Source organism: Lepidochelys kempii, chromosome 26, assembly GCF_965140265.1.
Source record: "Lepidochelys kempii isolate rLepKem1 chromosome 26, rLepKem1.hap2, whole genome shotgun sequence".
Lineage (NCBI taxonomy): Eukaryota > Metazoa > Chordata > Testudines > Cheloniidae > Lepidochelys > Lepidochelys kempii.
The window spans coordinates 10,429,439-10,453,557 of record NC_133281.1 but is presented as its reverse complement, the minus strand read 5'-3'; the positions used below and the strand labels follow the sequence as shown (position 1 = coordinate 10,453,557).

General features: G+C 41.6%; 1 protein-coding gene across 2 annotated transcripts in view; it reads left to right on the top strand.

Moving 5' to 3' along the window:
• Positions 1-17,498, top strand: part of SLC23A2 (solute carrier family 23 member 2) — a 124,327-nt gene extending 106,829 nt beyond the window's left edge. For both annotated transcript variants that reach the window (XM_073325290.1, XM_073325291.1), the window contains 8 exons: positions 2,380-2,500; positions 3,251-3,407; positions 5,435-5,582; positions 6,211-6,316; positions 10,902-11,031; positions 11,200-11,337; positions 12,764-12,859; positions 13,678-17,498. In XM_073325290.1, the coding sequence (XP_073181391.1) occupies positions 2,380-2,500; positions 3,251-3,407; positions 5,435-5,582; positions 6,211-6,316; positions 10,902-11,031; positions 11,200-11,337; positions 12,764-12,859; positions 13,678-13,910 (1,129 nt within the window). In that variant the 3' untranslated portion in view covers positions 13,911-17,498. The remainder of the gene's footprint in view (positions 1-2,379; positions 2,501-3,250; positions 3,408-5,434; positions 5,583-6,210; positions 6,317-10,901; positions 11,032-11,199; positions 11,338-12,763; positions 12,860-13,677) is intronic.
• Positions 17,499-24,119: the final 6,621 nt, after the last annotated feature.

Sequence of the window (24,119 nt, the reverse complement as noted above, 5' to 3'; positions counted from 1 at the left end):
GAGGCAATGGCAGAGCTGGAATTACATTTTGAGTTGACTCCCACTTCTGTGCTTTAACCACTGCCAGCTCTATCTCTGAATTAGGAAGCTCGGAACATCTGTCATGTTTGGGTAATCCAGTTTTAGTTCTTACCATTACTTTTATTTAATACTATAGGCAACCAGTCGAACTCTGGTTTAGGGTGAGCTAGTTACACTTACAAAGGTAGTCCATCTTTCAGTAATGTCTTTCTTTGAAGAGTGCAAGATGTACCTCATATGCAAGGAAAGGTACCTCTTATCATTCATACTTCTGCAAGTATGAATGACACCACTCCTGCGCAGAACACGCTGTACCTGGAGTTTAAGAGAGAACAAAACTTTTTTCTACTGAATTAAAGGTGATTTGGAACAGGAAAAGATGGAAAGAAAGAGAGAAAAGCTTAAAATCTTTGAATTGGGGATGGAACCTACTCCTTCAGAATCTCAAAAAGGGTTTATATTTAGAACAGCTTAACTCAAGTTTTTATGTAGTTTGCATTCTGATTTGACTCACTAGAGCGAGATTGGCTCTCAAGACAAGGACTAGTATCTTGTTCAAGGTCAGCAGAGAATACCATAAGAGACTAGAGAAGCATATGAGGTCACTACTTTGGGTAGGACCTGGAATAGGCTTTCATTCAGGTCGTTTGATGGTATTTTTTAGGCATTAAGACCATTCTCCGCGATATTGAGCTTGAGTAAAATATTAAATACCGTGCCTTGTTGACCCTCTTCACAGTATGAGCAGCAGTGACTTAAAATCTTACAACAGTGCTAAATTTAATATTTTTTTAAAACCCTTCTAAATTAGAAGTTTGCACTTGTGACCCTGAGGCAAGTCCAAAACTCAAGTCAGATGCTTTGGCCCAAGAAAAATGGTTGCTTAATACTAGGGCTGATAGGCATTATTATAGTACAAGTAATAAACAGTATTATTATTATTATTATTATTAACTCTAAAGTTTGAATGGAACTGGGAATATTGGTCTGCCTGGGAGAGAGAGATTGATTTTTGTTCATTTGCCATTGTAAGTATCCTACTCAACAGAATGGTGTGGGTGGCTTTAGCAGTTCATGTTGCCCGACAACTCTGCATTACACATGCTGCATCTTCCCCTTCTTTGTGCTCTCTCTCGATGGATCTGCATTTCTTTCACTTTTGAACACTTTCTCCTTCTTTCTGTTATTGGATTCTCAGAAGTCATGACTTGTTTTCAGAGAAAAAATGTGTTTTCTGTAAAAACTTCGCAGTGGGATGGGAATTAGAGTATGGCTTCACCAGAACTTACTTTCCATAAATCAGTAGTGCAGTTTTTATGTATTAACCTAAAGGATAAGTGAATTATACCTCTGTGCTAGAGAGCCAGCACAGGTTCTGTATATCACTTAAACCCTATTTTGAGAACTTAAGTGGTGTGTAAGCCTTGAGCTGTCCTTCTGCATAGGATGAAATTTCACCCTGTGCTAACGTGTAACTCATTAATCTTTGACTGTTGCGCTTGGATGTTGGAGGGTGAATACACCACAAAATCTGAGCCTTTAAGAGCTGATGCTAGAACTGACTTTTGGTAACTTACTTAATGAATGTTTGTAAAGTGCTTTGGAGATGGTAGGCTTTATGTAAGTACCGAGTATTAAGATCTCACCATGTACTTGCCTCCAGCCTGTCTCTGACCTCCCCTTCTGCGTATTTAGCAGTGAGATTTCATAGAGTCCTAGACATCTGTGCTTTCACACACAGGCTATGGATAGTGGCAACGCCCTAAAGACAGGAGTTATAGAGAACAATCTCTCTCCATCTCAGTGGCTTTCCCATCTCTGAATATGTATCGCTCAGTGGCCTAGATCTCTTAATCTCGCTCCCTCTGTTCTGACCTATTTACCTCTGACTGTATTTTGACAGGTTTCAGAGTAGCAGCCGTGTTAGTCTGTATTCGCAAAAAGAAAAGGAGTACTTGTGGCACCTTAGAGACGAACAAATTTATTTGAGCATAAGCTTTCGTGAGCTGCAGCGTTCAGTGAATGCATCCAATGAACTGAGCTGAGATCACGAAAGCTTATGCTCAATAAATTTGTTCGTCTCTAAGGTGCCACAAGTACTCCTTTTCTTTTAACTGTATTATGACACTCGAAAGCATGTATACATATTTTATAGTATTGGATTTCTCATTACAATGGCTTCATACTTAAAGTATTCATTTTCTCTGTAAAAATGTTTTGTCTTGGTTAAGCACCAAAATATGCTGCTATACCTTGGCTGTAGAATGTCTGCAAGAGATTACAATATTATATTCGTAATGGGAAGGATTTTGAACGTGCTGATGTGAATGATTTATGGCCCTTTTTTCTCTCCCTCAGGACTATTTTCCTAGTGTTGTTGTTTTCCCAATATGCAAGGAATGTCAAATTCCCCTTACCCATTTACAAATCCAAAAAAGGATGGACAGCCTACAGGTTGCAGCTTTTTAAAATGTTTCCTGTAAGTAATTCCATTTGTCTTTGATTTTTCCATACCACAGGTTATGGTGAAATAGTCTGAATGGACTCTTCCCTCCCCCCACCACCCCTGAACTGGTGATGACTATTTTGATTTTTCTAGAACCAGCTGAGCAGATCACAAAAAATAATAATGGGGATAACGCCACAAATGCACTTTTAAGAAACTCCACAAAATTTCTCATTTAGTACAGGAAATGGTGACAAACCTCTAGTATTCATAGTCCCCATTCTTGCAGCTGGCTCCGTGTGGGCTCACCCCTGTGCAGAGCCAGTTACAGGTACAGGGTGGGAAAAGGGGGAGTGAAGGAGTCTGGAGGGGGAAGGAGAGGTTCACAACTTAAATTTAGCCTTCCAAAGTAGGGGGTGGTAAAGTTCACTATCTTCAGGCTTTCTGTAATATGCACTTGAGTTATGCGAAAAGCTTCCTTTTACGTTTTTGTAAAAATAAAAACTAGTGCAGTCATTCCTGAAGTACTCATTTGGAAGCATTCACTGATTTAAGAAGGGGGAAAAGTCGACTTGAAAGCTTTTCTAGATGCAGTTTAATGAAAGGAAAATCTACCCAAGAAGTTCATTATAGGATTTATTATTCTGGTTTTAAGTATGTCTGATATGTAGGTAATAGAGGTTTGCATGAACAATTCACTATTGATGGCCATTTCCTTGTTGATAAATGGAAATGTGCGTTCACTTTAAATACTTTTTTCCCCCCCCTCCCCCTCATCCGCAGATTATTCTGGCTATCCTGGTGTCATGGTTGCTTTGCTTCATCTTTACTGTGACAGACGTCTTTCCCCCCGACAGCACAAAGTATGGGTTCTATGCTCGCACGGATGCTAGACAAGGAGTGCTGTTGGTAGCACCCTGGTTTAAGGTTCCTTATCCTTGTGAGTATGTTACAAAATGTGTACAAGTGCTGGGAGTTAGAAGTATGCTCACGAGCATCCTTTCAATGTTCCTTGCTAACATTACCGACTATGTCATACCATTGGGTTCTGATGTGTTTAGACAGTAAGAGGGATGGGATTTTAAACTGACCTATAGAAACCAGGAGTTTTAAACCTGGTTATGGCTTTCCCTTTACATACAAAAACAGCACAAGCCACAGGGTCTCATTCAGAGAGGTGCTGAGCACCCTCAATTCGCCTTTTCTGGAGTAGGAGTTGAGGACCCTCAGTACCTCACAGGATATAACAAGATAACTATTGCCGTTGAATGACTAACGTCTGTTTTTACGTGTTCTCCCACAAAATAGTAACCTTTTATCAATGGATACGGCAAAGCAGCTATTGGGATTCCTGGGAAATGATGGGTTGAATTTTCCTTAACACTCACTCGCTGATGAGCAGTTTGTTGCGCAGCAAGCTGTTACTTTCATATATTCCACTGCTAATAGCACTGTAAGATATAGGTGATGTGGCGAGTGCATATAGCCCTGTTAAGCTGCTGAGGTCCTTGAGAGCTATAGTGAGAACAAATGGATACAGGTGTCTCGATTTTAAGCCACCTAAGAGCATCACTTAAATGCACAGGTCTGGGGTTTTATATTTTGTTTTCCCGATTGAGCACATTTCTTCTTACCCACTTCTGATAATTATGATGAAAATTTTCAAATTTGGGAGCCTGAAATTGGGCACCACTGTAGAAGTGGCCTGGCTTTCAGAAGGGCCAAACTCCCATTGTTTTCTGTGGGAGTCTGAGCAAGTCTGAAAATTAGACCACTTCTGTTTATTGGCCTAAATAATAAACCTAAGTGTCAAACCTTCGGCATCAAATTTGAAACTGTGGGCTGGTGTCTGAACTCCCTTACTCTATGTGCTAGGTGAATGTCCAGAGCACTGCACGATGTCCAAATGGAAGTATTTACAACCTGGTAATTTTAACCAATTAAATGCTGCAGTGTATCTTTTTACTTTTGAAAGGTGAAAGTGGGTTGGAGAAACAGGATACCTGGGGCATAAGTGAATTTTACAGTAAAACTATTAGACATTTATTCTTTTGCTGATGGATCTAAAGCTTAAAATTGGTAACGGGGGACTTACCGTCACATTTCTCATTAACACAAATTGCAGCTTTACAGCCAAATTTAATTGTGCCCCTTTTGAGGTGAAAGGAGCAATACCAGAAATGCATATCAATACTATCACACAGAAATGAGGCAACTGTGTTTTGGTTTTTCGTGTGCTTTAGTTCATACTGAACATTTTAAAGAAGTAGTTTCTGAAGTATGTTTTATAAAACGTGATGTAAAGCAAATGAAGATTTTGGGGGGGGGGCGGGGGGAGAGGTGAGGAGGGAGGGTAGTGGTATTAATTTTCAAATCTAAGATATATTAGACTTCCCTGGGTCACTCACTAATGTATGCATAATTTACACTGCTTAATTGGAAGAGTGCCTCAGTCTTTAAAAAAGATGAAAGCATCGAGGCAGTGGTTATGAAAACAATGGCAAGACTTTCCTTCAAATCAGGCTTATTTTAGTATTGTGAAGGTTTGGAGAGATGGGGTGTTAGTATGTGGATCATCACAGCTGGTAGTTTGTCCTCTTTAGATAGTTAGCCCTTGAAGGCAGAGACCAAATGTGCAAACAAATCATAATTATGTGATTAGCCCACACTGATCTGACTCTCAAGCTGCAGCTCAAATCATTGAGATTTCTCATGAATGCAAGCAGTTTGTTTTTAAACATGGCCAAGCCAGTTAAAATGGTTTAGTCTCTCTCAAAACTGTAGTGGTTTACATTTAAACAAGTGTTTCTGCCTCTCATATCTAGTTGAACTAGATAGAGTTTTAATGAATGATCTTCATAGGCGATAGTCATGCAATCTGCAAGGGAACCAGTGGTTTTACATCTTAATAGCTAAATTATTGTCTTCAGCAGAACAAAAGAGATTTCAGTTTTCTTCTCTTCACAGTTCAGTGGGGGTTGCCAACGATTTCAGCGGCTGGAGTAATAGGAATGCTTAGTGCAGTTGTTGCAAGCATTATAGAATCAATCGGAGATTACTATGCCTGTGCAAGGTTGTCTTGTGCTCCTCCTCCACCTATTCATGCAATAAATAGGTAAGTCACTTGGAAAAGAATAAGCATAATATTATCTGCTGTCATGGCTGCTTCATACTCTCGCTGAGATAGAGTTTTGTTATCAGATGTTTTGGTATCACGTTTTACAATATGATCAAGTCTAGAACCCAATGATCTGATTTCTAAAACATAGCTGCTTTGAATTGAGCTGTTGTATGAAATAGAGTACTCAAAGCCCAATCCTGAATCTGCTGAACTCAATGGAAGTTAGACTTATGGCTTCAGTAGGAGCAGCACTCGTGTCTATCCTAATATTGCCAGAATCATAAAACTTTTGGGCTTTAAATTCATTCTAAGGAATCAGTGTCGGTATCTTGTTAAATACAGCTGAAATTTAATTTTAAGAGTAGAGAGTAATTCTAAACGTTGATTTTTCGACGTCATTGTATTTTCCTAAATTGTTTTACGAATGTAGAAATCTAGGATGGGGCAACAAGACCCCACTGTGGTTGGTTAGATGTACCTAAGTGTTGAAATGTTCAGTGGATCAGAACTTGGGGACCAGGGACTATGATAAGCACCTACTTGCTGTGCAACCATTAATACATTTTGAAGTGAGAGTATTTTAATCTAAAAGCTTAACTCTTTTTCTCTTCATGAATTACAGAGGGATTTTCATTGAGGGTCTTTCCTGCGTTTTGGATGGAGTATTTGGTACCGGTAATGGATCCACCTCTTCGAGCCCTAACATCGGGGTCTTGGGTATCACCAAGGTACATGTTCGACTCTCATCAGCCAGTAATCAGTTCCCTGAGTATTGCTTGATCTTGTAGTACTCTGGCTCTCACCGTTGATATTGTTTCATGACATAACCCTTTACAGGGAAGTAGTGCTCTCTTGTAGCTTGTTGTGCAAACCGTCTGCCACACAATATTTTGAACTTCCTTCATCTGTCTACACTGGGCATGTTCCTGTCAAGATGTCCATTATGAACAAGAGACTGTAAAACCTTTTCTTTGTTTTGTCAGAAGTGGTTAGAAAACCTATTTCAGGAATGTAACATGAGATCAATTCGATCTTTGTGCAAACAAAGTTGATTTTACAGTTTTCAAATTGGTTGGACTCTAAAGTAAATTGAAATCAATGCTCTGGTATGTATCCTGGCTGTGAGGTAATTCATAACAATGACTAAACATTTTTACACACAGTGTAATACGGTGCAAACCTTAAGGCCTTGTCTACACGGGGCGGGGGTGTGAGCCGCCTGTTGGGCAGCACTGGTGAAATCCCCCATTGTGTGCATTTTTACACACAGTGTAATACAGTGCAAACCCTAAGGCCTTGTCTACACGGGGCGGGGGTGTGAGCCGCCTGTTGAGCAGCACTGGTGAAATCCCCCACTGTCTGCAGCACCTACTAGGGGTTTGCCCTGGTGTGCTGTTGCATTGATGTAGCTACATCAGAGGTTAAAAACCCCCTTGTAGGTTTAAATTAAGTACCTTTGTCCTTGGCTTCTTATTAGTTTGTAAAGCACCTAAAATGCTTTGGATGCTGTATTTCTATATGTGTATTTTGAAAATGCCCTGTGCTTTAGGCTTGTTCAGCAAAGTATGTCAGCATATGCTTAACTTTAAGCAGGTAAGTCGGTCCCGTTAGGGGGCCCCCCACGACAGAAAGGATGTGGACAAATTGGAGAGATTCCAGCGGAGGGCAGTGAAAATGATTAGGAGGTTGGGGCACAAGACTTATGAGGAGCGGCTGAGAGAACTGGGCTTATTTAGTCTGCAGAAGAGAAGAGTAAGGCGGGATTTGATAGCAGCCTTCAACTACCTGAAGGGGGGGTTCCAAAGAGGATGGAGCTCGCATGTTCTCAGCAGATGGTGGCAGATGACAGAACAAGGAGTAATGGTCTCAAGTTGCAACGGGGGAGGTCTAGGTTGGATATAAGGAGAAACTATTTCACTGGGAGGGTGGTAAAGCACTGGAATGGGTTACCTAGGGAAGTGGTGGAATCTCCATCCTTGGAGGTTTTTAAGTGCCGGCTCGACAAAGCCCTTAGTGGGAAGATGTAGTTGGTCCTGCTTTGAGCGGGGGGGTTGGGCTAGATGACCTCCTGAGGTCTCCTCCAACCCTAATCTTCTGTGATTCTATGATAAGAATTAATGGGGACTATTCACATGCTTAAGTGGGCACATGCTTTAGTAACTTCCTGAATTGGGACCTTAGAATACACACTGATTTGTTCAACCTTCATTATTAATATTGTTAAGGATATCAAATTACTTAGAGTAACCATTTGTTATGAATGTCCATATTTTTGTCCAATATTTGGCATAAGTGATTGTGGTGTTTGAACTCGGCAATCAGATCCAGCTTCTTCTTGCAAATGAGAATAGAAGATGTACACAGCATATACTGGATCTGTGATGACGGATCTCAGAAAGTATATATTTCGTTTTCAATAATTGTATTAAATTTTTTTATTTAAATTTAACATCTAATTTTCAAACTCATTGGGCGGTACAGGGGGATGGTTTCATTTTCTTACATACACATAGCGTTCTGGAGCATCTTTATCCATTTGTGTCTCTGCTAAAACAAGTGTATTTGCTTTGGCTGAGAATAGAAATTCGAACAGCGCCATCTGCTGACTGTACCTCTCTCCTCCTTTTTATTATTGAAGGGAATTCCGTAGGAAAAAATTAGTGTAAATGTTTATAAAAAGAGGTTTAATTATAAAAGGTTTATTGTGACCAAATAATCTCAATGTCTACTGCCTAATTTTCCTGGGAGTTACCATAAGGCAAGGGTGCAAAGAGGCATGTAAACTTTGTATGGGGTTAAAAACCTACCTGTGGGCAAGTCTACACCTGGGGGTTCATAAGTGGGGGGCAAGCAGGGGCATGCCCCAGCCTCGGGGTGGGGCACAGAACGTGCCCCTCCGAAAGTGGTCAATTTTTTTATTCCTGCGTATGCCCATCTACACTACAAACACTGCTTCGGTGCAGCTACGCTACTATAGTGCTTGGGTGGAGATGCTCTAAAGCTGACGGGAGAAAATTCTCCTGTCAGCTTAGTTACTCCACCTCCGCGAGAGACAGTAGCTGTGCCGGCGAGAGGAGCTCTCCCACCAACATAGCGTTGTCTACACAGAGGGTTAAGGCTGGTATAACTATATCACTCAGGGGTATGAAAAACCCACACACAGTTGTACCAAAGTAAGTGTGTAGTGTAGACCTGGCCTAAGACACGTCAGGTGATTTGGCACACTGTGGACTAAAGCTGAGCCTGTTATCAGTGTAAAGTCTGTGGGTGTAAAATATACCCCTGTGCAGAGTGCAGCACAAGGCTCATGCACAGTTTAAGGTCCAATTTTAAGTGGCCCTTGGATAGGGCCTAGGCCTTATGCTAGACCCCTGCTCCGGTGAATTTTACCCTGTGAGAAGAGAATTGAGTGATGTATCTGACTACAGGGCAGAAGCTTCGGGCATCTTGCGCTGCAAACATTCATGATGAAAAGAATATTAAATGTCAATAAGATACTGATTTGCTGTACGCGGTTTCCTCTGGTTTTGAAACAAGAAACTTTTTTGTTCAGTTTATGTGTAAGTGTCTGGGAACATGTACGCAGATCAAATTCAGATCTGAACTCGATGTTTTCAGTAATAGACTACCCACAGTGGGATTCAAATCCCAGTTGAGACTTCATTTGTTTAATGCCTAAAGGCTGAATATTTGCATGTCAATTTCCTTTTTACTGGCTGGGGGTGTAGTGGTGATTCAGTTCTTCAGCAATTTTCACGCTCTATCATCAAGTAATCAGTAATGGGAAAGGGATAGCAAGTCAGAGGGAAATTAATACTATACAAATAGGAAAATACTTTCAATCAAGATATTTTGCACAGTTGTTTGCATTGCTAATCCACTAAATAACTAATGTTGACCAGTCTGGCTTCTCTTTGCAATTGGTCTCTTCACACATAGCGGGTAAGACTGCGAATGATTAAGCAATGAAGAACATGGTGAAAATAGTCTCCTCTACCCACAAAGGCATAATGTGTTTCTTTTTAAAATTCAAATGTTACATAATTGCAGCATGAGCCACCCTTGCTTGTGTCTGACCCTGTTAGTACCCAAGCGTTCTGATAGTTGCTTATGCTGAGTGTCTCTCTTTGGGTGAAGCACCCTGTTATACCTACTGGCTCAGTTAAGGGCTCAAGCACTGGAAACACCCACACATAATAGTGATTTTTGTTACTTATGTTCTGTATGAAGCTGAACATTGCTGAATTCAAAACCTCTAAAAGGTTTATGCTGGGAGCAAATTTTCAAACCGACCAGATTTGGGTCCTGTGCATACAAATATGTGTGTATGTACACCAGGTCTCTCTCTAGTTCAAAACATATTATACTTGTGTATAAACATACAATACAACCTAAAATGTAAGAGTAATACTACACTATAGGTTCCACAATTAGTATTTCCGTTTCCATAATGTTTTTACATTTTAAAGTTCCTGCGGCATTAGCTGAGCCGAATTCTGCAGGTGACAAATACTGTAGCCGCTTAAAAGAGAGATGACTTAAAATCAGTTACATGATCTCAAGCAGGGAAATTACATGTGACTGAAGTGAATTGGAGGTGAGGCAAAATTTCACTCCGTTGCTGTTAGCTGGCGATATGTTTTTCTGCAAGGCGGTGTTAATGTGGTGCCAATCCAAATGTATACGTTTTGGTCCCATTTGTTAAAAGCATCTTGGGGCAAATTGTGTGACGTGGTTTATTTTAACTTTTGTAGATGGGACCAAACTACATGAAGGAAACCATGCTGGGCAAGGTTAATGATTCTTTAGTTTCAAAACAGCCTAGCTTAAATAAGCAAGACCAAACCATATTATGTCACTGTTGAAGTACAGCCATGTTCCACCTGTGAAACCCAAGACATCTGTAAAACTGTGCAGCCAGTATTTTAAGAAGAGAAAAAAAAATCTAAATGGAAAATTGAAGCAGCTGGTCCTAAAATTGAGATTTCTGCAGTTTCCGCTCCTCTGATGATCTCCAGTTCCTGTAGGGTGTGGGTTTGGGGGGATTGTGCTGGGTGTTTGACTGGAGAATTCACAGTCAACCCTATGTATATTGTCTCAGCCAGAGTAGCTACTGTTGTGCAGGGTTACTTTGCTTTGTGGTGTCGTGAAGGACGACAGGAGATGGCTGGGCTCTGTTTGGAGAGAATTTCAAGAGGGATTAGACAATAAAATACAGATTTTTCTAGTGTAAAAAGTAAGATATTAAAGTTGGTGTAAATGTGTGTTTTTCTGAAGTATTCTGCTTCATTCCTCTCCCTTTGTGCTTCATAGGTTGGAAGTCGTAGGGTTATTCAGTATGGTGCAGCCTTCATGCTCTTACTTGGAATGGTTGGGAAGTTCAGTGCGCTCTTTGCATCCCTGCCTGACCCAGTGCTTGGAGCCCTCTTCTGCACCCTCTTTGGTAAGTGTCTGTTTCTCTGCTTCTCTTCATATGCGAGTTGATTGTTTGACAGCCTTTGACCTCTGTGGTATGTACCTGTGGCTGTTAGCTAACCTTTGAACAAAATTATTGAACGAAAAGGAGGGAGAGTCTAAAAGTTTGCACTCTTGATTGTTTGTTTTTGTTTAGGAATGATTACAGCTGTGGGTCTGTCCAACCTCCAGTTCATAGATTTAAACTCTTCACGTAACCTCTTTGTACTTGGATTTTCCATCTTCTTCGGACTTGTCCTTCCAAGTTATCTCAAACAAAATCCACTGGTTACAGGTACCAACTTCTGTTTCGTTGAAAATGTTGTACCGAGTGAAACATGGGCTAGTGACAAATAGTTTATTAAAAATAATAATAATAATAATAATAATCAGGGTCTTACCTACAGTAGGAGCACTTTGCCACTATAGGTATATTCAGGTGTAATGTCGGAGTGTGGAAGCAGCTTATCCGAGCAAAATTACACTTTCCCTGGCATAGCTTATTCCATGTGCAGATTTGCCAGAATAATTAGGGCTTTTGCTGGCACAGCTATGTGGGTCAGGGATCACATGCCTGACCAACATAGTTTACAAAAGAATGTAGGGTACACCTGGACTGAGAGCCATAAGTAAAGGAGCAGATATATTCCCAGTAGAGTGAGATGGTGAGACCCAAGAAGGTTGTTCCAGATGGTGTGGAGATGACTTTCTCACCTCACCTTCTGCGGGTGACATTGGAGAGGGATGCAGGGTCTGGAGAGGACCTACTGCTAGACGGGTGGAAGAAGCGTTGAGAAAAGTGTGCATGTAGAAAGCTAGAGCTAATGGATAAAAGGTTTGAAAAGCACTGGGGAAAACGTTGAACTAGATCTTGAAACGTGGGTATTTGTGTTAACCTTTGACAAGACTGTGGTGCGTTTGTCACTTGCAGATGTATTTTTGAGAGAGATCACCTCAAAATTCAGTTTTTCAGACTTTTTAATGACTGATTTCTTAACAAAACCATGGAGAAGCTGTTTTGATTTCTGTCACCACTGGGGCTGACGCAGATATGTAATGTTTGAAGAAAGCCCCTGAACCAGAACCATTTATTTTGGTGAAAGCTACAAGTCTAAACTAAATTTTAATCATGCTGCTTCAAAAGCAGATTCAGAGGCTAATCTAGCTGTTCATTTTGGCTGAGATTCGCTTTAAGGAAGCGGGGAGAACGAAATTCAAAGCAATAATAGAGTAATCCTGAATGAAGAACCTTGTAAACTACTTGCCATTCCAAGGAATGATAGTGAATAGTTGGGTTGTTCGGTCAACATCATTTTGAAATTTGAAAAACTCTCATATTTTTTTATCTAGTAGTTTTTTCATTGCATTAACAGAAGTGTCTCCCATATATTTATTAAAGAAAATGGTTTTCTAAGCAATCTGAAATGAATTCCTTTCAGGTTAGTTTCCTGACTGATTTAAATCCAGAACTGTAGACTCTAAAAAGAGTAGGTAAGGCACATACTTCCCTCAGTCTTACATATTCGACTAGCTTAGTGGCAGATGCTCCTGTAAACGGTTTGCAACGACCTAATCCTCTGTTCTTCACTTACTCAAGCAAGGCCCCCCTTGAGCTCACTGGGATTCTTGCCTGGTAAAGGTACATGAGATCAGACCCCACCAGATAGGGTGTGGACATGTAAAAACTGCAAATCGTGACCTAATTCTTTTTCTTTTTCTAGGAATAGCAGGCATAGATCAAGTGTTAAACGTTCTTCTCACTACAGCCATGTTTGTCGGCGGGTGTGTGGCCTTTATTTTGGATAACACCATTCCAGGTGAGTTTTGTGATGTCGTTGTAATTGTCTTTGAAATTTAAATGGCTTCACCTGCCTTTCTGAATGAGGGTTCTCACTGTTAACTGGGGAGGTGGCATGGCTTGGAGATGAGAACGCAGAACTGGGATGCTGGAGACCAGAGCTTAATTCTTGGCTTGAATTCACTGACTTGCTGTGATGCCTTAGGCAAATCGTTTAACGTCTCTATGCCGAAAGGGCAATGTAAGTTAAAAGATGTACTGATGATTACGAAATGAAACCAGGGAAAAGAACAGACTGTTGAAGCCATTTCCTTAGTAGAAGATCGTATAAGGTCTGATCCTGCTTCCATCAAGTAGCCATTGACCTAGGGCTGGTCTACACTACAGGGGGGATCGATCCAAGTTATGCAACTTCAGCTACGTGAATAACGTAGCTGAAGTCGACGTACTTAGATCAACTTACCGCGGTGTCTTCACTGCGGTGCGTCGGTGGGAGACGCTCTCCCGTCGATTTCCCTTTGCGCTTCTCGTTGAGGTGGAGTACCGGAGTCGACGGTAGAGTGATCGGTGGTCGATTTATCACTTCTATACTAGACCCAATAAATCGACCCCCCGCAGGATTGATCGCTGCCCGTCAATCTAGCCAGTAGTGTAGACAAGCCCTTCGAGGTGTAGGAGCAACCTTGTACTCGATGCTCTACCTTTGCAGTGAAGTTCTGTTTTTCCCTCCCCGTGACTACGATATGGCTTCCTAGACTGGCTGCTTGTGGAACATGATGTTTTTGAAGTAGAATGAGTTCCTCCCCCACCCTTTTTTTTTTTTAAATTTAACTTCAGGAAGCCCCGAGGAGAGAGGAATCCAGAAATGGAAGAAAGGCGTGGGGAAAGGCAGCAAGTCCCTGGAGGGCATGGAAACATACGATTTGCCCTTTGGCATGAACTTTATCAAAAAGTGCAGGTGCTTCAGCTTCTTGCCCATCAGTCCCACCTTCATGGGCTACACGTGGAAAGGCTTCAGGAAAAGCAGTAACTGCAGGAGTTCAGACGAAGACTCTGAGGCTACCGTATAGCCTTGGTTGCAATTATATTATCTCGTAGTAACAGATGTATTTGCAGTTTCTTGCTGATTAAGAAGCATTAAAATATATGTTTTGTATATCTGCATTTAAATTCTGGAACCAGAGCTGAGACAGATTTAAAAAAAAAAAAAAAAAAAATAGCTTTCCTGTTGTGGATGGTGATGGCTCTATATAGTGTGTCTGGTTGCCTAATTGGTTACCGATCTGGGTAAAATTTAAGTGCCCGAGTCCCATTTTCAGAACAGGTTTAGGTCCCTAAGTGCCTAACTCACATTTGAAAATGGAACGTGGGCTCCTAAATTACTTAGGTGCTTTTGAAAATTTTATCCTCCGATTATTTTATTTAAATCATCGCTGCTGGCATTTTCGGCACATCCATTGCTGTCAGTTAGTTGTGCCAGACAATTTAAATCCTTGTGTGAAATGAGTAAATACCATTTTATTCACTTGTAAAACATAGACACCAGTATCAAGTCAGTTGTATTTTTTTCCAGTTATAGCTCATACATTCCATATTTTTTCCACACAGCCACCTGTAAATCAGACCTAATATTGTTGTGGGTAATGGTTATATCACTAGAATATCTTCACAATCATTGACAGTGCATTCAGAGATTTCCAGACAAGTGTTTCCTTATTAAATTACGCCAGATAAAAGCACTGCTTGACACACGTGATCTACTACTGTGCAAGACTCACTTAAATAGGATTGCTCTTGTCTGCCTGGCAGCTAGCCACCTAACTGGTGCCTAAGTCCAAGTTCTCTTTAAGGGATGTGTCAGCTTTATTTTTACTTGGATAGGGAACTATTTAACCTCAAGACGGTTCCATTTTCCTAGCCCAACCGCTTTTATCATTACAATGCAGTGCATATATCCACTTTAATCACAGACTCTTCCTGAATGAAAATGTGAATTTGTCTAAGCAGCCCCAGATACGTAGAAATCAACAGGGCAAAATATCAGCATTTGCTTATTCTGACTTGTACCGAATTTTCTTCATCCTGCTCAGATACGATCTCGGTCTGACTAGTGCCACTTGAGTAAGAGCGGCCTATATATATGTTGCCTTTTTCCCCTCCTCTGGGGACTCTCCCAGCAGCTGTTTGTTTTTACAAGTGGATTTTTTAAATAGCAGAGACACTGCATTTGGCATCGTCATCCACTGGATGGTTTTAACGGGTATTGGGCCCAGTGACGGTGCCATTCAGTTATTTTTTTTTTCTGGAATAGCCTCAGCTCTGATGTTATGTGGATGTTAATGCTCATCATGCATTCATAATTATAAGGTTTTATTCATGTTTAATGTTCTTACTATTGCAAGTTAGTTTTAGACGTCAGTGTTTCAGTGTGGCCCCAAAAAAGCATTTTTAAGCTGTGGAGATCATCAGGGAAGTGTAGTGTAATGTACTCTTAAGGCCAGTATGCTCTACGATGCTTGCGTTTTGTATCTCTGGATTAAAAAAAAAAAAAAGTAAATACTGTAATTCACTAATATATTTATCAAAGTTGACTACTGGACGGGAGCAGTAAATTTTGTTATTGAAGCATGGACGGGGTGGGGTGGGGGAGGGGAAGAAAATTGCTTAATGGATCAGTATTGAATAGTGCAGCGTCAAAATGATTCCATTGATCTCGTTTTCAGCATGTCATGGCTGTTTATTCCACATATTTTTATACAACTTTTTCCATAACAAACCATGTATTTGTTCTTGCTCCAAGGAACTTTCAGTAGTTTGCAGTGGGGGTGTCAGTTGGACTTTGTTGAAAGCCAATCAGAAGAATTATTGTGTAGTAGACAAAGTGATGTCTTACATTTTCTGTTTTGCTCTCCAGGCCACGAGAGGGGTTGCAGAAATTACCCGTCTCCTTAGGAACGGATTTGGCCAAGAGCACTGATCAGTAACACTAAGCTTCTAAATTTTCCACCTTTTATTTTATGTGCAACCAAAGATGTCAGGGTGGGGGAGTTTCAATTAAAAAAAGAAAAGCCACTTGTTTGAGGTGGTTATAATCATGTAAAATGCCAAAGCTGGTTCATTTATAAATGTGGGGTCAGGAAGGCAAAAGTCTGAATTAAAGATGATGCCACTACTTAAAAACAGACTTCTAGATACTTAAAATCTGATAGTACATTTTTGTTCTGTGGACTCAGCAGCGAATGTCATGCTTGAGGCTTCTCTGATCTTTTCCCAAAAGAGCGTGTTAATGTAAGGCAGTGGAAAGAAACTAAAACCTTATAACAACTTTAGGAACAATTTGGCTACCTTACAAGGTTGTTGGCAGAATGACTTACATGTTAACCCTGAAATGCCAGGAAGCTTGTGCATTCTTGTATTAGCATGACGCATCATACAGTAGTAGACAACACAATGGGAAATCCTGACTTGAAAATTAAATAGATTTTTTCCTACAAGGTCTTACTTTGGATGAAGTAAAGTGCTGCACTCACACGAATGGCCTGTTAAACATGTTTGAAAGAACAACCACTTTAAATAGTCTTTAGGTGCTGCGTGGTAGTTTGAATCAAGTAACAGTTGAACCATCATTCTGAGGACTTGTTTTTCTGAGATACAATACCATCCTTGGCAGAAGAAAGTACATGGGATTATGTAAAGCCAGAGCCGCCTCCATCTAAAATCTTATGGTTAGATTTTAATTCTTCCCTGGTCCTACCACACTGATTCCATTGACTGGGTGAGAGAAGTTGAGTGAAGTATATACTGGAGAATCACAATGTGTAGCTGACATGCTTCGCTTTTGTATCCACCTTGACTTGGCAACACAAAAGCTAGTATTTAATGTGGTTGAGCAGTCCATTTTGCAACGAAAATCCTGAAACGTTTAACTTCTGAGAAAGGTGACTTCTTGAATCCTCTTCTTTTAAGAAAGCTAATGGTTAATGTTGAGCCTTAATTTTGCAAGGACAACCAGAAGAGAGCTGATGAAACACTGCTTATAGCAAAATGTTTTAACAAAGTCACTGGCAGTGCATTTAACATCTGATAATGGCAGCACCCAGAAGGTGAGATGTCTCTTTGTGTATATCTCCGCATTCTCAGATAAGAGCCGGGGAAAAGCTCAAGTGCACAGTTTTGCCTTGGGAAGAGAAATCCCCCTTCTGCGCCTCTTTCTCAGAGGAATCTACAGTTGCCAATCAAATACTAAGTGCAGATTTTTAATACCTTTGTTTATGGTAGGAGAGTCCACACCCCCTAAAACCCAAAACAAGAAAAAAACACGTTAAATTTGAGTTAGAATGGTGTCGAAATGCTGTTAACTTTAGGTGATGCAAAGTTTACCACATGAGGTGCTGCAGGCAGATACGCTGCGGAGTTTTGCTCTATAATTTTGAAAAGCAGTTAGATACTTTAAAAGTTTCTTGTTTACGTTTATACTTAAAGGGGTAAGTTGGCGTGGGAGATGGAAATAGAAATACGGTTTTTGTTGCAATACTATGTGTTTGCTGTATATGTAATTGTCTTTCTAATTGAGAAGTCAGACAAGACTGTATAAAGAAGACAACACCGACTAGAAGAGAATGAGGTGTTTCAACTCTATTTAAATCTAGAATGGCAAATATTCATGGCGAGATATCATTTTGTCATATCAAAGGTGTATAACTATATTCAAAGCAAAATAGCTTTGGGGCTTTGGTAGCCAATCTTTTATTGTATTGATCTTTTTGGTTAAAGTAAGAACTCTTGCTAACAAGTTTTCTAAATAGAACTCTGACAAATTATTCATCTTGAAAATTACATTTCATAGCAAATTTACCTATGACTGATGAATGTCCTATTCGGGTGTGTTGACTGACTAGCTTGACCAGTCACCTATTGGGGAAAGCATGACTTCTTCCTTTTTCTTCCAAATTCATACTCGGGATTTGCTTTACACCTTTTAATACTAACTTTCAATATGGCAACTTGGTCTGTACATGAATATTGCAGTATTTTATTTCCATATATTAAAAATAACATTTCCACTCAGGATAATTTTCACAGGTTTCCTGGGAGGGAGTGGTATGATTGTCATGACAATGTCATGTGGTGATAGAATTTCTTCATTGACGAATCGATAGTAGTTGTGTATACTTTATTTACCCGTGTTCGTTATTCCTGAAAACGGAAGGGTTTCTTATTGTTCACCTCGCGACCGAAATATTGTGACGCGCAAAGTCGAATCAACACAAACTGAAATCCTTGGTACTATGTATACAGCAAGAGGTGTCAGTCAGGTAAGAACAATGCGTCTTGGCAATGCCTTCATACCAAAACAGTGTGAAAAATATTCAGTGGGTTAATATCACTTATGGTATAAACAGCACTACAGGCACCTGTGGTTTACAGCGTCGGATGGTTTAAGTTAGCCATTGGATGTTTGCTCACAGTCCAAAGCAGCCAGCGTCTGGTGGTTTAAGTTAGCCATTGGATGTTTGCTCACAGTCCAAAGCAGCCAGCGTCTGGTGGTTTAAGTTAGCCATTGGATGTTTGCTCACAGTCCAAAGCAGCCAGTGTCTGGTGGTTTAAGTTAGCCATTGGATATTTGCACACAATCCAAAGCAGCTTGTGCTAACGTAATTTAGATCTGAATAAAAATGCATGATGGACCAGCACAACCTTGGTTGTTTTTCTAAGTGGCCTTCTCAAACCAAAAATAATCACTTTTTCCTCTCCAGAAAATCCTCCAGTGGTTGGTTTCCCATTTGGTGTATGTCTCGTAGGACTTCTTGCTCAGGCTTATGTTAACCTTCCTGGACGTGGGATAACAAATGTCGCATGTCCACCGCTTTATGTAGCTATTTACAATACTGGAGGAGGCCACACGCTTGCCGGTATTTAGCTTCTGCCCAAGAGTCTTCTATACAACATAGTGCTGGGCTGCTTTAAAAATGTGGGGGATTCATATTTAGCGACATCCAAACCATTCCTGTCAAGTTACAATTTGATTGTGACTGTGCACATTGTCATCGGTACTTATGAATATCAAAGATGTATTTAGACTTGCCTCCTGTGTTATCTGGCATTTACTGTGACATCTTTGCGTCTTGCTGCCAGTCCAAATTATTGTACTTTTGTCTGTTTTGTAACAACCTTTGGCATAACAAACTATTGACGGTTCTTAGACAGTGGGGATAAATATTTTTTCCATGATTTTTTTCTTTTTTTGTGACTGACTTTGGCTGTAAACATTTTTATTTTGTGTTATACCAAGGGTTTTCTGTTTGTTTGTTTTTTATTTTTTGAAATGTGTAATTCTTTTATGGAGTTTTCGTATTTTGTTTTTCTAACATTGCTTCATTAAACGTTTAAATATTTAAAAAATATGTAATATTTGGACCAGATGTTGTGAATAATAGTAGATAAAGCTATTTTATTCTGTATTTTTAAAGCCTTTCAGTATAAATAAACGCTGACATAGATGCAACTTGGCAGTTTGTTGGTCGTGTTCATTTTTCAAGAAATATGGAACTCGCACAAAGAGAAGCAAAGGCTTATTTATCCTTTTTATTTACAGCAGTGTCTTGAATCTTCCAGTTGAGATTGGAGCTCAGCTATGCTAGGTGCTCTACAAATACAGAGAGGCAGCCCGTAGGCTTACAATCCAAATAGACAAGATAGGCAAAGGGCAGGAAGGAAAACAAGCACACAGAGAGATCACAGAGCAGATCATTAGGAGAGCTTGGAACAGAGGCCCCCTTCTAGTTCCCAGTCCAGTGCCCTGACCACTAGACCACAGTATGTTCCCTTCATCCAGTTTAAAGGACCAATGAACAGGTTAATATTAAGATCATAAGGGAATGTGTTTGTTTTCCTATTTTACTCCCTACCAGCATATGAATAGACCAAATAGCTGTTCCAGGGCTTTTGTGCTATTTTTGCTACTATTTTTGAATGGCTTTTGAAAACCGCAGAGGTGATGGATTACAGCTGCCAGAAATCAGACCAGTATACTGCCCCCTAGCCTACACAAAGAGGAGTTTGTGGTTGACTATTTCAAGAAATAACTTGTCTAATAAAAACGAAGTTAAAATACAAATAATGGCACAATATGTACTGATTGTGTGTGTATGGATACCTCTTGTCGGGGGGTTTGCGAGGCATGAATAAAAAGGAGGAAGTATCTGAATGACAAAAGCTCAAGTCAGCTAGTTGAACTTGGACCCTACTGAGGGAGGAACGCAGTCAGTTGAGTTTCACAACTGTCAGTTTACATATGTAAAGAACTCGCTCTTGTCGGGCATGTTCCTCGAAATCAGTTTTTAAAAAAAATCTGTCCTCAAAAAAAAAAAAAACAAACCAAGACAAAAATGATCCATCTTCATGCTATTGCGGGTTGATCCGCCAGTATACCTAGCATGGTGGCCATAAAGTGTTGAACCCCAAAATGGAAATGTTTGTGCAGTTCGGTCTGTGCATCGGTTTAGCTGCACTATCTGCTTTCAGGCAGAAACTAGGGAGGAGCTGTGCATCTGATCTGTGCAGGAGCAAATCAAAGAGGGTGGCTCCTCGCTGAGCCATTAGACGGTTTTAGGAGGCGCATGCCCACGGGTACTCTGGGCTAATTTCAGCGATTCGTGGGCTGCTGTTATTTTAACAATGTCAGGTGTGCAGAAAGATGTCTATTCTGGAAACTTCTGCACCCCTTCTTCACTTGCTCTGTCATTGTCCTGTCTCGGTGGATTAGTTGTTCACACCGTGTCATTTTTCATAGCAATACAATCAAGAGTCTTTCCCCCTGCCAGGATCCAGCAGATCCAGGACCTTGGACAGCTGCTAATTGGGAAGTCAGGATCAAAGGAATTTCCCCCTCTGTCCTGCACCTTTTAAACTCCTGCTGGAGAATGTGGGAGGATGTGCTCTAGGAATTATAGGGAGGGAGTTCTATGGCCCGTGTTATACAGTAGGTCAGACAAGATGATCACAAGGGTCCCTTCTGCATGTGGAGTCGATGACGCTGTCCACATTAATTCCAGGAAAGTAGAGAGCCTCCGAGCCTACATCAGCAGAGTTTGCCATTGACGCGTCTGCATTTTTCCTTGGTGTGTTCCTCTGATCCTGACATCGGAGTGATAATAAGAGTCCTTAATAGAAGGCAGTGCCAGTTGCCCTCTTCTGCCATTGATTAAATTCCACTGAACAGAAGGGTTAAACTAGCTTGCTTATGAAAATTAATGACAAAAATACATTTATGAGGGAAGAAGCATGGCTTCTCTAGCAGTTAAAATGCAGGGTTGGGTGTCAGGAGGCCCGGCTTCTATTCCTTCCTTTGCCACTGACCCACTGAGTAACCATGGGAAAGTTATTTCGGGTTTGCTTGTCAGAGGTACTGAAGACAAAAGGAGCTGCTCATGCACATTAATTTCCATTTGCAGGGCGAGAACTTCCCTTGGTTGCAGGGACCGAGCTAGCCGCGGCTTGCCTGGTGTCCGGTAAACACATTGAGCCCTGCGGAGAGATGCTGCAAGGTACATACACGTACACAAAGCAGATCATCAGCGCCAGGGCTTCATTGGTTGTGCCTGCCCGTGACACCGGGGGCAGCAACGAGGAAGGGCAAAGGGAGCTTGCTTCGTGGTGCCCCAAGTCAGTGACACTGTAAGTTGCTGGATGGCAATAGTGGAGCTAGCAGGTGCCACTGAGGGTGAACCGACATTGCACCCCTTCAAAACGAACCCTCCAGCGCAAGGTGGGATGGCTTTGCCGGGAGGCTTGCGCTGCTAAGACCCCTGCTGGTGCGGGGCTCTGGATACATCCAGGACCGCAGCTGTCAGGGCGGGGGGTGGGGATGGCCGGAAAGCCGAAAGAGGATTTGAGATTAAAATCAGCCTGGAAAGACAGCTGTTATGCAACACCACTATCTTTCAGCCTGTAGCAGCCCTCGCCTCCCCTGTCGGCACTTCCTCTAGGCCGGGGTGTCGGCTCAGCTCAAGCTGCAAATTCCAGAGGGCGAAGGGGGCTAGTTCTGAACCAGCTGTTGGGTGAGGGAGGGGACAAGCACATCTGCAGTTGGACTCCAAGGGCGGAGCTGTGAGCACGGTCCTGCTGCCCAGCAAAACTTTGGCTTGGTCCATCTGTGCAGCAAAAGAGCTGCCAGGGAGCACATGAAACTGTTTCCACAGGCGTTGGTGCTGGCCTCTGGCTTCCTGTTAGGACGGCAGCGACTTTCACAACCCACAAAACCTCAGGCAGTGAACACGAACCCCTCGCCCTTATGTAGCGCTTTGCATCAGTCGATCTCAAGGCACTTTACAAAGCAGGGCAGAATCCATTATCCTCATTTAGACTGAGATTGGACATGAAGAAAAAACATCTACCTCTAAGGCTCGTTATGCACGGGAGCAGGTTACCGAGGGAGGTTTGTGAAATCCCCATCACTGGAGGTTTTAAGGACAGGTTGGACAAACACCTGTCTGCGATGGTCTAGGCTTGCTTGGTCCTGACTCGGTGCAGGGGAGCTGGACTTGATAACCTCTGGAGGTCCCTTCCAGCCCGGCACTGCTATGTGCTTTTATGGGGCTGATTTTCAGCACAACCGGTACCCAGTGCCTCTTAGATATCAAGTATTCCAAAGCAGCAACAACACACGCTCCGTCTCTGTCTCTCCCTCCCCCTTTGTCTGGTCCTGAACTTTCCCATTACTTCTGGGATTCTCAGGCCCCTTTTAAAAGAAATTGACCAGAAACAAATCCCCATTTAAAAAAAAAAATAAAAGGTGAATCAAAACAAGCAAAGGAGGACTTGTGGCACCTTTGAGGCTAATCAATTTATTTGCGCATAAGCTTTCATGAGATGAAGTGAGCTGTAGCTCACGAAAGCTCATGCTCAAATAAATTGGTTAGTCTCTAAGGTGCCACAAGTCCTCCTGTTCTTTTTGCAAATACAGACTAACACGGCTGCTACTCTGAAACAAAAGAAGGAACTGTTCACCACTGCACAAGATGGGGAAATGCAAACAGCCTTTGCCAATTGCATATAGAAAACTATGAACAATTGAAGAAAAAGACAGATGTATTGAAATCAGAGAGAGAGCCAACCAATCTGGCTTGGGGACATAAGGATATATTATATGAGCATTGAGAGGGCACAACTGAAGTCAGGGCTAGAAGATGGACAGACATATGGTAAGAGACGACACCTGGCTCGATGAGCTTACAAGCTACATAGGCAAGCCAGGTGTCTTTTTGTGTCAGAGTACGAGTGCCGCTATTCAACGGAGGGCACGTCATCACTAGCACCAGAGAAGAGGAGCTGCAGGGAAAGAAAGATAGTTCTAATCCATCCACTTTAAGAAGTTCTTTCCTGTCCAGCAGAACAAGTTCGGGACACCAATGTTACACCAACACACAGTGGCATACAAAGCCCCACCACCCAACTATTGCAAGCAGCAGCTTGGAACAAAGAGTCAGTTTATTAAAGGGATTATATGATTGGTTTGCCTGTCATAGAAGGGGTCTGGACTCGAAGATTCGGGAAGCCCAGTCCAGTGTTCCTCTGACTCTTTGATTCTATTCCCAGCTCGGCACCAACCTGGGCCAGTTACTTAGGCCAGAACTAAGACTCATAGACTTTAAGGTCAGAAGGGACCATTATGATCATCTAGTCTGACCTCCTGCACAAGGCAGGCCACAGAATCTCACCCACCTACTCCTGTAACAAACCCCTAACCTATGTCTGAGCGAGTGAAGTCCTCAAATCATGGTTTAAAGACTTCAAGGTGCAGAGAATCCTCCAGCAAGTGACCCGTGCCCCACGGTGCGGAGGAAGACAAAAAAAACCCCAGAGCCTCTGCCAATCTGCCCTGGAGGAAAATTCCTTCCCGACTCCAAATATGGCAATCAGCTAAACCCTGAGCATGTGGGCAAGATGCACCAGCCTTATACCCAGGAAAGAATTCTCTGTAGTAACTCTGATCCCATCCCATCCCAGGCCATTGGGCATATCTACCGCTAATCGTCGAAGATCAATTAATTGCCAAAATTAGGCTATCCCATCATATCATCCCTTCCATAAACTTATCAAGCTTATTCTTGAAGCCAGATATGTCTTTTACCCCCACTGCTGCCCTTGGAAGGCTGTTCCAGAACTTAACTCCTCTGCTGGTTCGAAACCTTTGTCTAATTTCAAGCCTAAACTTCCTGAGGGCCAGTTTATATCCATTTGTTCTTGTTTCATATCCATTTGTTCTTGTACACTTCTGG